General features: G+C 38.8%; 1 protein-coding gene across 9 annotated transcripts in view; it reads left to right on the top strand.

The window, feature by feature from the left end:
• Window positions 1-12344, top strand: part of LARP4 (La ribonucleoprotein 4) — an 84631-nt gene that overhangs the window by 44936 nt on the left and 27351 nt on the right. For all 9 annotated transcript variants that reach the window (XM_080659916.1, XM_080659917.1, XM_080659914.1 and 6 more), the window contains 2 exons: window positions 9685-9897; window positions 10371-10474. In XM_080659916.1, the coding sequence (XP_080516042.1) occupies window positions 9685-9897; window positions 10371-10474 (317 nt within the window). The remainder of the gene's footprint in view (window positions 1-9684; window positions 9898-10370; window positions 10475-12344) is intronic.

The raw sequence follows: 12344 nt of genomic DNA, 5'->3' as shown, positions 1-12344 counted from the left end.
TTGGAGCGTCTGCCCCCTGGTGGTCAGTGCACATCATAGCAACTGGTTGAACGGTTGGCTGTCTGCCCCCCTGGTGGTCAGTGCACGTCATAGCGAGTGGTTGAGCACCCTTAGCATATCATTAGCATATTACTCTTTGATTGGGTGAATGGACGACTGGACACTTAGCATATTAGGCTTTTATTACAATAGGATAATATTTGCAGTGAAAAATACTTTGAAGTTTTTTATTGTGGTAAAATATACATACATACAATTTACCATTTTTAAGTGTGTAACTCAATAGCATTTAATACATTCACATTGTGTTGTGACCATCACCAATATTTTTTTCCAGATATTTTGCATCACCCAAACAAAATCTATACAAGTTAGGCAATAATGTGCCTTTCTCCCAGCCCCTAGTAACCTCTAATCTATAGTCTCTGTCTTTATGAGTTTTCCTATCTACAAATATATAAAAGCCTAAGCGACCTTTATGACCGTGCAACTGGCTGGTAGCTATGACACACGCTGACCACCAGGAGGCAGACGCTTAATGCAGGAGCTGCCCCCTGGTGGTCAATGTGTTCCCACTGCCAACCTCCCATGGTCCCGCCCCCATTAGCCCCGGGCGATATGGCTCTGATTGCAGGCCAGGCCGAGGAACCCCACCCATGCACGAATTCGTGCACTGGGCCTCTCGTTTTAGATAACTGAATATAAGTGCAGTCATGCAATATTTGTCCTTTTGTGTCTGGCTTATTTCACTTAGCATAATGTTTTCAAGGTCCATCCATGTTGTAGCATATATCAGAACTTCATTACTTTTCATTGGGTTCTTAACTGTCTTTGGCTAGTATGAATAATGCTATAAAACTATCAGTTATTTGGGGTATTTACCTAGACATTACTGGCAAATATCCTATATAATAAAAAGCTAATATGTAATCAACTGAACAGCGGAATGACCAGTCGCTATGACGTGCATTGAGCACCAGGGGGCAGGCGCTCAATGCAGGAGCTGCCCTCTGGTGGTCAGTGCGCTCCCTTAGGGGGAGCACCGCTCAGCTAGAAGCCAGGTTCATGGGTGGTGAGCGTAGCAGCAGTGGCGGGAGCCTCTCCCACCTCCACAGCAGCGCTAAGGATGCCCAACTGCAGGCTTAGGACATCCTCCAAGGGCTCCCGTACTGCAAGAGGGTGCAGGTCGGGCTGAGGGACCCCACACGAGTGCATGAATTTCATGTACAGGGACTCTAGTTATACTATGTTTAACATTTTAAGAAGCATGAAACTGTTTTTGCACAGCAGCTCCACCATTTTACATTCCCAGCAATGCAATACAATTCAAATTTTTCCACATCTTATCAACACTTGTTATTTTCTGCTTTTTAAATAAAAGTCATCATAGCTTGGGGTTTCATTTTGCTAATGACTAATGATGTTTAGTCTTCCCTTATGTTTTATTTGCCATTTGTATATCTTTTTTGAAAATTGGGTTGTTTTGAGTTGTAGGAGTTCTTTATATATTCTAGATACTAGAGACCCGGTGCACGAAATTCGTGCATGGTGGGGGGAGTGTCCCTCAGCCCAGCTTGTACCCTCTCCAATCTGTGACCCCTCGAGGTTTGTCCGACTGCCCGTCGGACATCCCTCTCACAGTCCAGTACTGCTGGCTCCCAACTGCTTGCCTACCTGCCTTCCTGATTGCCCCTAACCGCTTCTGCCTGCCAGCCTGATCACCCCCTATCCACTCCCTTGCCAGCCTGATTGATGCCTAACTGCTCCCCTGCCAGCCTGTTTGCCCCTAACTGCCCTCCCCTGCAGGCCTGGTCCCCCCCAACTGCCCTTCCCTGCATGCCTGGTCACCCCCAACTTCCCTCCTCTGCCGGCCTGGTCCCTCCCAACTGCCCTCCCCTGCTGGCCATCTTGTGGTGGCCATCTTGTGTCCACATGGGGGCGGATATCTTTGACCACATGGGGGCAGCCATCTTGTGTGTTGGAGTGATGGTCAATTTGCATATTACTCTTTTATTAGGTAGGATTAGTTCCTTATCGGATACATGATTTGCAAATATTTTCTCCCATTTTGTGAGTTATCTTTTCTCTCTTTTTTTAAAATATATTTTTACTGATTTCAGAGAGGATAATGTCCTGCATACACTTAGAAAAAATGTGTATTCTAGAGCTTGAAGTAGTATCTTTTAGGCCCATTTGGTTTATAGTGTTGTTGAAGATCTCTATTTATTGCTCTTTTGCTGATTATTCATTAATGAAAGTGGGTTAATGAAGTCTCTATTGTAGAACTATATTCTTTCAATTCTGGCAGTAGTGTTTGCTTTATGTATGTAAGGACTCTTGGTAGATGTATATATGTGTAATTGTTTTCTCTTTTTGCTTAATTGAACCTTTTATCAATATATAATGTTTGTCTCTTGGAACCTTTTTTGACTTAGTATATCTTGCCTGATAATAATAAAGCCATCTTAGCTGTATTTTGGTTACTATTTGCTTGTATTTTGTTGCTTTCAATGTCTCTGAATCTATGATAGCACATAGATGGATTCATTTTTAAAATTCAACCTGCCAGTCTCTGCCTTTTAGTAGAGTTTAAGCTGTTTACATGTAAAGTAATTACTAATCAGGAGAGATACTTCTGCTATCTAGGTATTTGTTTTCTGGGTGTTTCCATCCTCAATTCCTTAGTTAACTGCCTGTGTTTTAATTGAATTGAACTTTTATAATGTACCAATTTTGTTTTTCTCCTTTCCTGTACTGTATATTTTTAAGTTAAAAAAAAATTTAATGTCAATTGAATAGTGTACAAATACTCGACTCCTATACTTCTTTATCCCTCCCCCTTTATATTTTTTACTTCCACAGATTACATCTTTATATATTTGTGCCCATTGATATCCATTTATATTGTCTTATTCATTTCCATTTTAAATCATATGAGGAAAAAAGAGGGCTTACATTAACAGAAATACAATAACTTTTATTTGTTTTTACCTAAGTGATTATCCTTAGTAATGTTTCTTATTTCTTCTTATGGCTTTGAGTTACTGTCTGGCTTCTTTTCATTTCATCTGAGCAAGTCTCATTAGCATTTCTTGTAAGGTATGCTTACTGATTCCTTTTAAGCATTTTATTCGTATATCTTTTTCCTAATTACTCTTAGGTTTGTCCATAGTTTTCATTAGCTCATTGAGCACATTTAAAATGTAACATCTTTGACCAGTAATTCCAATGTCTGGACTTCCTCAGGATAGTTTTTATAACTTTTTTCCCCTTGTGAATCACCATAGTTTTTTCTTTCTTTGTATGTTTAGTAATTTTTTTGTTGAAAATTGGATATTCTAAGTATTACAAGATGTTAACTCTGGAAATCTGATTCTTCTACTCCTCAGATATTACTGATGTTTTGCTTGTTAAACGCCTGCCTGTGACTTTTCCAAACTGTTGTGTTTTGTTTTGTTTTTGCAAAGTGTGTATTCTTTGTGGTCACTGAAATTTCTGTTCCATTATCTCTATCTACATTCAGCCTGAGATCTGACAAAGATTTCCAAAAATGTCTGGCTCCAAATAGGGTAATGGTGGTGGTGAAGGGTTCTGTCTCATTGGGTTTTTTGAATTTATTGGGGTGACATTGGCTAATAAAATTATATAGGTTTCATGAAGTAAAATTCTATATAATACATCAACTGTATATTGTGTGTTCACCACCCATGCCAAGTTTCCTAACATCTCCATTTATCCCTCCTTTACCCTTTTCTACCTCCCCCACTTCCCCTTTCACTATGGAAATCACCATACTGTTTTCTGTGTCTATTGCTTAATCCCTTTACCTTTTACACCCAGCCCCAACCCCTTTCCTCTGACAGCTGTCAGTCTGTTCTCTGTCTCTGTGTCTGGTTTGTTCATTAGATTCCAAATATAAATGAAATCAATAGTATTTGTCTTTCTCTGACTGGCCTTATTTCATTTAGCATAATGGTCTCCAGGTCCATCCATGCTCTTGTAAAGGGTAAGATTTCCTTATTTTAGGCCGATTAAAGTTTTAGGCGTCACCTGAGAACCTGCTGCTTCAAAGAGGGCCATAATTGAGGCAGACATCAGCATAGATCCCACAGGTATCCACCAGACTAATCATAACACTCCCAGCATATTTGAATGACAAAATCTTCACACAATCTGCCTTGCCACCAGATAGCCACTTCCAGAACACAGGCCATTGAGGAATGGAAGTGGTAGCTACTGGTTTGTTGTTGTTTTTTTCACTTAGGTAAGACCAGCCACCTCTCCCTTTATTAAGCACTCCACTAGTTGTCATAAGTGTCCAAGCACTCTTTCTTGCTCAAATATTGATTCAATGGAAGCTAGTCTGCCATTTCCCCACTAGTCAATATTCATGCAAATACAGTCATGCACCACTTAACAGGGATAAAAAAGAAAAAAAGAACCAGTCATAAATGAAGAATGCATTACATGGAATCTCATTGTAGTTTTGATTTGCATTTCACTAATGACTAGTGAAATTGAGGATCTGTTCTTGTGCTTATTGGCCATTCACATGTTCTCTTTGGAGAAATGTCTATTTCAAGTCCTTTGTCCATCTTTGAATTGGCTAGCTATATTCTTGAGTGTAGTTTAACATGATCTCTGTCCCCAGTATTTCCTGCAAATTGGTAGCTAGATCTAGAGGCTTCCATAGAATTGGATTTGATTTTGGAGCAGTGGGGAGAGAGAACATATGCATATAAAATATTTGTTATATCTCTTATGCTAGCTGCTACTGCTCAGTGGTGAACTCTATTAATTCATTAAGGGTTGAAGAGTGGTGCTATTTCTGTGTTAATCTTTTTTCTATTTATTAGCTGAAACACTTCTATAAAGAGAAGCTTGCCCTCATCTTCATTGCCCTGAGGTACAGCTCATTGACAAAATGCATGATAAATGCTTGGTTCTAACTTTTATTACCTGTTTTTGAAAATAATGCATTGATTCTCTGGCAACTTTCAAAAATGACCATTCAGATTTTTTTTATTTTTGAGATTTAAACATATTTGGTGTGCTTATTGTCCTCACTGATGAAGTGTGGCCTCTGAGTTTACTTATGAGTTCTCTTATTATGACCCTAGTAATTTTTATTGGCTTGTTTGCTCTCTAATGTAACAGGGTATATGAGACTTTTGTATCTTTTGTGTCAGCCAACTCTCTGGAGTTCCCATATTACTTTTATGGGGAAATGATACTTTGTATTCACTGGCTTTGCCTAAGGAGTAATTGTGACTAAATATATGTTTTGTCTTTTTTTTTTTTTTTTTAAGACAAAATACATCATGATTTTTTTAAAGATAGTCTTTCTTTTGTTTTTAAATATATTTTTATTGATTTCAGAAAGGAAGGGAGAGGGAGAAATAGAAACATCAGTGATGAGAGCAAATCATTGATTGGCTGCCTCCTACACAGCCCCTATCTGGGGATCAAAAGTGCAACCCGAGCATGTGCCCTGACCGGGAATCAAACTGTAACCTCCTGGTTCATAGGACAACGCTCAACCACTGAGCAACACCAGCTGGACTCCATCATGATTTTATACTGATGCTTCCACTTTGAATTCAGGTGACATAGTTTTTACATCTTCAGTCTCACATTTGTTTCTCCTTTTTCCCATGTGATAATCAAATCTCAGTGACTCCAATATAATACTGATTTGATGAATCCCATAGTTACATACAAAGTATCAGAATAACAATATAATTCTGAGAATATTAAGAAAATTTCCATACTTTGCCTTTTGGGTTATTGTAAGGAACATTCATAACAGTTGATTTTTTTAAAAATTGATTTTTAGAGAGGGACAAGAGAGAGAAGCATTGATGTGAGAGTGAAACATCAATCTGCTGCATCCTGCATGCCCCCTACCAGGGATTAAGCCCTCAACCAATTGAACCAAACTGGCCAGGACAGAGTTGATTTTTATTTTGGTTCAAAGCCACTTAGGATTTCTCTATGTTCTGTTATTAATAAATGCACATTTTGGCCCATTTGCTTTTAACTTTTGCAAATTGATTTTTTTATTTGATTTTCAGTATTTGCATTGTTTAAAAGTAAAATATTTTAAATAAATATTCAGACATATACAAGGTGTCCCAAAAATATATATGCACACTTTGAATAATTATAAAGGCAGTGTTGCCTGGCCAGTGTTGCTCAGTGGTTGAGCGTCTACCTATGAACCAGGAGGTCATGGTTCGATTCCTGCTCAGGACACATGCCTGGGTTGTGGGTTTGATCCCCATTAGGGGGTATGTAGGAGGCAGCCAATTAATGATTCTCGCCATTGATGTTTCTCTCTTTCTCCCTCTCCCTTCCTCTCTGAAATAAAAATACATATTTTTTAAAAGGCAGTGTTTATGAAAATACATTGCATTTTAAAAATGTTATATAATCTAGACATAGTGTGTGTATACATTTTTGGGACACCCTGTATATGTGTATGTAAGTATGTCTTCATATTTCCATCTGACCTAGCTAAAGAATAGCTTATAATACATACTCTTCTTACCTTGCCTTTTTTTTTTTAAATCTGTATATTCTAGGAATCACTTCATAATAGTATCTAGAGCCGTTACTCAGTTCTTTTTATATCTGCATGTTACTCAGTTGTGTGTATGTATCCTGGCGTATTCAGCCATCGATGGAATGTTGGGTTGCTTTGTGGGTGGTGGGGAGAGTCTGTCCTCCACCCCCAACCCTACATTACAAATAGTGTCAGTGAATAGCTGTGTGCTTCCTTAAAAAAAAAAAAAACTGGGTGAGAAACCAAGATGGCAGCATAGGTAGGCACCTAAACTGCTGCCTCGCACAACAATTTCAAAACTACAACTAAAAGACAGAACGGACATCATCCAGAACCACAGGAAGGTTGGCTGAGTGGAATTTCTACAACTAGAAGGAAAGAGAAAAGCTCACAGAGAATCAGAGGAGCGGCAAGGGGCTGAGGTATGGAGACGCGCGCAGAGAGGAAGGGAGGCTTGATTGTTGATCTGCCCCCATCAAGAAGTCAGTGAGAGAGTGCCTGGTTGACTTTCTCTGGCGAGAGGGGGAAGGAAGCCCCCGATTGCACTGAACCCCAATTCCGGGCGAAAGCCCGTGGACCCAGGCTCATACAGGGGGAGTCTGGACTGTCAGAGAGAAAGGCACACGGAGACTCGGGGGAGCTACGGTGGGCAGGGGTCTGGAGGCGCGCGCGAGTGCTCGCAGAGAATACTGAATGTGGAGGTTGCCGCAGGCTTTCCCTAGCGGAAGGGAGTCGGAAGCTCTTGACTGCACTGAACCCCAGTTCTGGGCGAGCCCCTGGGGACCCATGCTCTTACGGGGGGAATCTGTACTGTCAGGCAGAAACTCAGGGGAGCCGTGGAAGGCAGAGGTCTGGAGGCGGGCGCGCAAGGGCAGGGTTGACGGGAAGCCAAGATGGTCTGCTCCACCCTGAGACTCCACCCCATCCAAGCTGAGCACAGAGGCTTTTGCAATTTTGAAAGTCTGATCCTATAAGGCTGTCTCCAGCACCGAACTTCTCCCAGCGTAGACACAGCTGATCCTCACAGCCAACTGGCCTGGAGGTCAATTTCTCCCAGTGACACCAACAAAAATCAAGACTTAACTACAACAAGGCTGTACACACAGTCCTCAAAGGGGTGCACCAATTTAGCGAGACCCTCAAAGATATGAAAAAGGACCAACTAGAAATTAAACATACACTGACTGAAATAAAAAATATTATACAGAGACCTAACAGCAGACTAGAGGAACGCAAGAATCAAGTCAAACATTTGAAATACAAAGAAGCAAAAAACACCCAACTGGAAAAGCAAAAAGAAAAAAGAATCCAAAAAGTTGAAGATAGTGTAAGGAGCCTCTGGGATAACTTCAAGCGTACCAACATCCGAATTATGGGGGTGCCAGAAGAAGAGAGAGCAAGATACTGAAGAAATAATGACTGAAAACTGCCCCCAACTGGTGAAAGAAATAGACTTACAAGTCCAGGAAGTGCACAGAACCCCAAACAAATGGAATCCAAAGAGGACCACACCAAGACACATCATAATTAAAATGCCAAGAGCAAAAGACAAAGAGAGAATCTTAAAAGCAGCAAGAGAAAAACAGTTAATTACCTACAAAGTACCCGTACGATTGTCAGCTGATTTCTCAACAGAAACTATGCAGGCCAGAAGGGAGTGGCAAGAAATATTCAAAGTGATGAATAGCAAGAACCTACAACCAAGATTACTCTACCCAGCAAAGCTATCATTCAGAATTGAAGGGCAGATAAAGAGCTTCACAGATAAGAAAAAGCTAAAGGAGTTCATCACCACCAAACCAGTATTATATGAAATGCTGAAAGGTATTCTTTAAGAAGAGGAAGAAGAAAAAAGTAAAGATAAAAATTATGAACAACAAATATATATCTATCAACAAGTGAATCTAAAAATCAAGTGAATAAAAAAATCTGATGAACAGAATAAACTGGTGAATGTAATAGAATCAGGGGCATAAAAAGGGAGTAGACTGACAATTCTTGAGGGGGGAGGGGGAGTGGGGCCTGCGGGAAGAGACTGGACAAAAATCGTACAACTATGGCTGAAGACAGTGGAGCGGAGGAGGTAAGGGCAGAGGGTGGGGTGAGAACCGGGTGGAGGGGAGCTATAGGGGAAAAAAAGAGAAACAATTGTAATAATCTGAACAATAAAGATTCATTAAAAACAAACTGTTTTGGCCCTGGTTGGGTAGCTTAGTTGTTTAGCATGTCATCCTAAAGGTGTGGGTACTCTCCCTCTCCCTCCCCCTTTCCCCCCCCTCCCCTTCTCTTCTTCTTCATTACTTTCTCTAAAAATTAGGAAGTAAAAAAACAAAAACAAACTGTTTTGGTCAGTGTATATTTGGGGAAGATTTCTAGAAGTGGGATTGATGTTCATAAGAGTTGTGCTATTTTGCATGCCCGTCATTAATGTATCAGATTATCTGTTTTGGACTTTGCCGATTGCATAAATAAGTTTAGTTCAACTTTAATTGCATTTCTCTTAGGAACGTTTAGCATCTTTTTCATATGTTTAAGAGTCATTTGCCCTTTTTTTCCTGTGAACTCTTAATTTTTCTAACTCATTTTTAGATAAGATTGTTGCCTTTTAAATCTATTTTTATTTTATTTTTTTATTTTTTTAAAAATATATTTTATTGATTTTTTACAGAGAGGAAGGGAGAGAGATAGAGAGTTAGAAACATCAATGAGAGAGAAACATCGATCAGCTGCCTCCTGCACACTTCCTACTGGGGATGTGCATGCAACCAAGGTAAATGCCCTTGACCGGAATCGAACCTGGGACCTTTCAGTCTGCAGGCTGATGCTTTATCCACTGAGCCAAACTGGTTAGGGCTAAATCTATTTTTAGAATTTATGTATTTGGAATATTAACCCCCTTGTCTTTGATAAGTTGCATTTAGTTTCACTGTTTGGACTTCTGTGTATTTGCCATACATAAGTTTCAATTAATTAAGTCTATCATTTTCTTTTCCTTTGCCCTACTGATTCTACAACAGGCCGAAATTATTTCGTGTAAAATAAGTTAAAATTTTTAATTAAATATATTTGTAAAATTATACACTTAGTCCTTTGTAATTATGTGTTCCTCTTTCTTCTAGGCAAGGATAAAAGCCATCAATACGTTTTTTGCTAAGAATGGTTTTCGATTAATGGATTCTAGTATGTATAGTCAGCCCATTCAAACTCAAGCACAGTATGCCTCACCAGTCTTTATGCAGCCTGTATATAGTCCTCACCAACAGTACTCCATCTATAGTATTGTGCCTCAATCTTGGTCTCCAAATCCTGCACCTTACTTTGAAACACCACTGGTAAGTGAGATCTTTACAGAATAATAAAATTTTTCACTCAAGCTGAAATTTGAAGAAATCAGCTAGAGTGGGAGTTCATTTTTTGTTTTGTTGATTGTTTATTTTCTGCTTTTTAAGTAATGATGAGGATATATAATATCCCATAGCAAATGTATGCATATGACTGTTTCTATAATTTCATTCTTTAAATTTTGCTGAGTGAATTAAAGTTAGAGACTGAATAAATCCATTGATTTAAATTGCTTTTAGTTTTGTGAAACTTACTCAAAGGAAAGTGTTCTTTATGAAGTAATGGACCAGTGATTTCTTGTTCTATAATGTACTGCAAAAGTGAAAAAGTAAAATGTTTAAAATTATTTTGAGCTTCTAGAAGAAATTGATGCTAGGTTAAGTCATCAGAAATTTCTTATGACCTTCACATCAGATGCTGCCTTTACCATTAACTGTTTTTAAACATTAAAATTTTCTTTTAGGCTCCCTTTCCAAATAGTAGTTTTGTGAATGGCTTTAATTCACCAGGATCTTATAAAACAACTGCTGCTGCTGTGAATATGGGTCGACCATTCCAAAAAAATCGGTAAGATAAAAATCATGGCTGGAATTTATTGTAAGCCATTCTCAGTAGTTCTTACAGAGTTACTGTGTTCTTTGCAGTGCTTATTTGCAGATTCAGAGGAAAGGAATTTTTTTTGTTTTGTACAAAATATATGAATGATTTAATCTAGAATTTATAAATACACTTTGACCTCAGAGTTGATAATGGGTATAAAAAGAACTTGGGACTGAGATTGTACATACTGATTTTTTTTTTTTTTAAATAAAGGGAGCAGAAAATACTTTATGGTAGTAACATAAAAATCTAGTGTTTAAATACCATTTAGTATGTTAAATAGGTAACATTTTGGAGAATGAGCATTTTTTTTGAGGATAGAAATGTTAACTGAATTGAGTAGTAATATTGGGAATATGAATTATTTAGGATTTTTAATAATTGGCTTTTTGAAACAATTTTCAATAATTACAGTGTATAACATGACATTTATTGGGCATTTAATGTTAAAGCACTGTTTTAAGGGCTTTACATGTTTTAATCAGTTAATTTTCACAGCCCTTAAGATTGAGAGTTACTGTATCTATTTAAAAATTAGGAAATTGAGATATAAGGTTCAATATCTTATCTGCAAGCACATAGCTAGTAGCTGGCAGAGCCAAGATTTGAGTCAGGCAGTTTGACTCTAAAAGTCTACACCTATGTTCTGAATATGTTATTGAGAACTCTGGAAATACTAGAGGCCCGGTGCACAGATTCATGCACACTGAAAGAAAATTAATTAGAAGGTGGCAGCTGGGGCAGGACTGGGCAAGATGGGCCAGACACACCCTGGAGCCAACCTCCCACAGTCCTTCCCTGGCGGCCGCACCTGGGGCACGCTGGGGCTCGAAGGGCGTCTGTAGAGTGAGCGGGGTCCCTTGGCCTGGCCTGCAGTGATCGGGCCAAAATTGGCAGTCCAACATCCCCCGAGAGGTCCCAGAGTGCGAGAGGGCACTCTGCAAAGTTGCTTTCGCTCAGCAGCTCCTGTGTTGAGCATCTGTCCCCTGGTGGTCAGTGCGCGTCATACCTACCGGCCGGTCGCTTAGCCTTTTACAAATACAGATTTGATATCATACAAAATATTGATATGTCTCTTAAGTATTATTCTTTATATAAGCATCAATGGTAATCTTAATAATTTGGTATATATTATGGCTTTTGACAGAGTATGAGCAATCACAGAAAAAAGTGCTCATATAGAGGTTTAGAACTATTTAATAGTTTTACATTTGTTATTTTTTGTTTATTTTGTGAGCCTCCTGGATTTTGTGTTTATTTTCATGAAATTATTTCTTTTCAGTAATTTTCTCTTGCCAGGTCTTGTTCTCCCAGTTGATTCTTTTCTGGCAAAGAGACCACATAGGGTATGTTTTTCCAAGATGACATCTAGAAACTGAATTCTTTCTTGTAAGGTTTTTCTGAAACATGTTTCACTGGAGAAAGAAGCCTTATGGTATTAAAAAATATCTTTAGTGGATTCTGGAAGTATACATATGTACTATCCTCTAATGGTCACAATTTGTATACTCACTTTAGCTGACACCATTGGTTAAAGCATTGGAAGATCATTTCTTTAAGTATTAGGAAAATTTTACTACATATACACATTCTTTTTTTTTCCTCATTAATATATTTTTATTGATTTCAGAGAGGGATAGAGTTAGAAACATCAGTGATGAGAGAGAATTATCGAACACCTGCCTCCTGCATGCCCCCTAATGGAGATTGAGGCCACAACCCAGGCATATGCCCTTGTCTGGAATCAAACCCCGGACCCTTCAGTCCACAGGCCATTGATCTATCACTGAGCCAAAGCGGCTAGGGCTACTTATACACATTCTTAATCTTTATGAAG

Source organism: Plecotus auritus (assembly GCF_963455305.1).
Source record: "Plecotus auritus genome assembly, chromosome: 3".
Lineage (NCBI taxonomy): Eukaryota > Metazoa > Chordata > Mammalia > Chiroptera > Vespertilionidae > Plecotus > Plecotus auritus.
The sequence above is the reverse complement of the archived record's forward strand: the minus strand, read 5'-3'. Positions and strand labels throughout refer to the sequence as shown.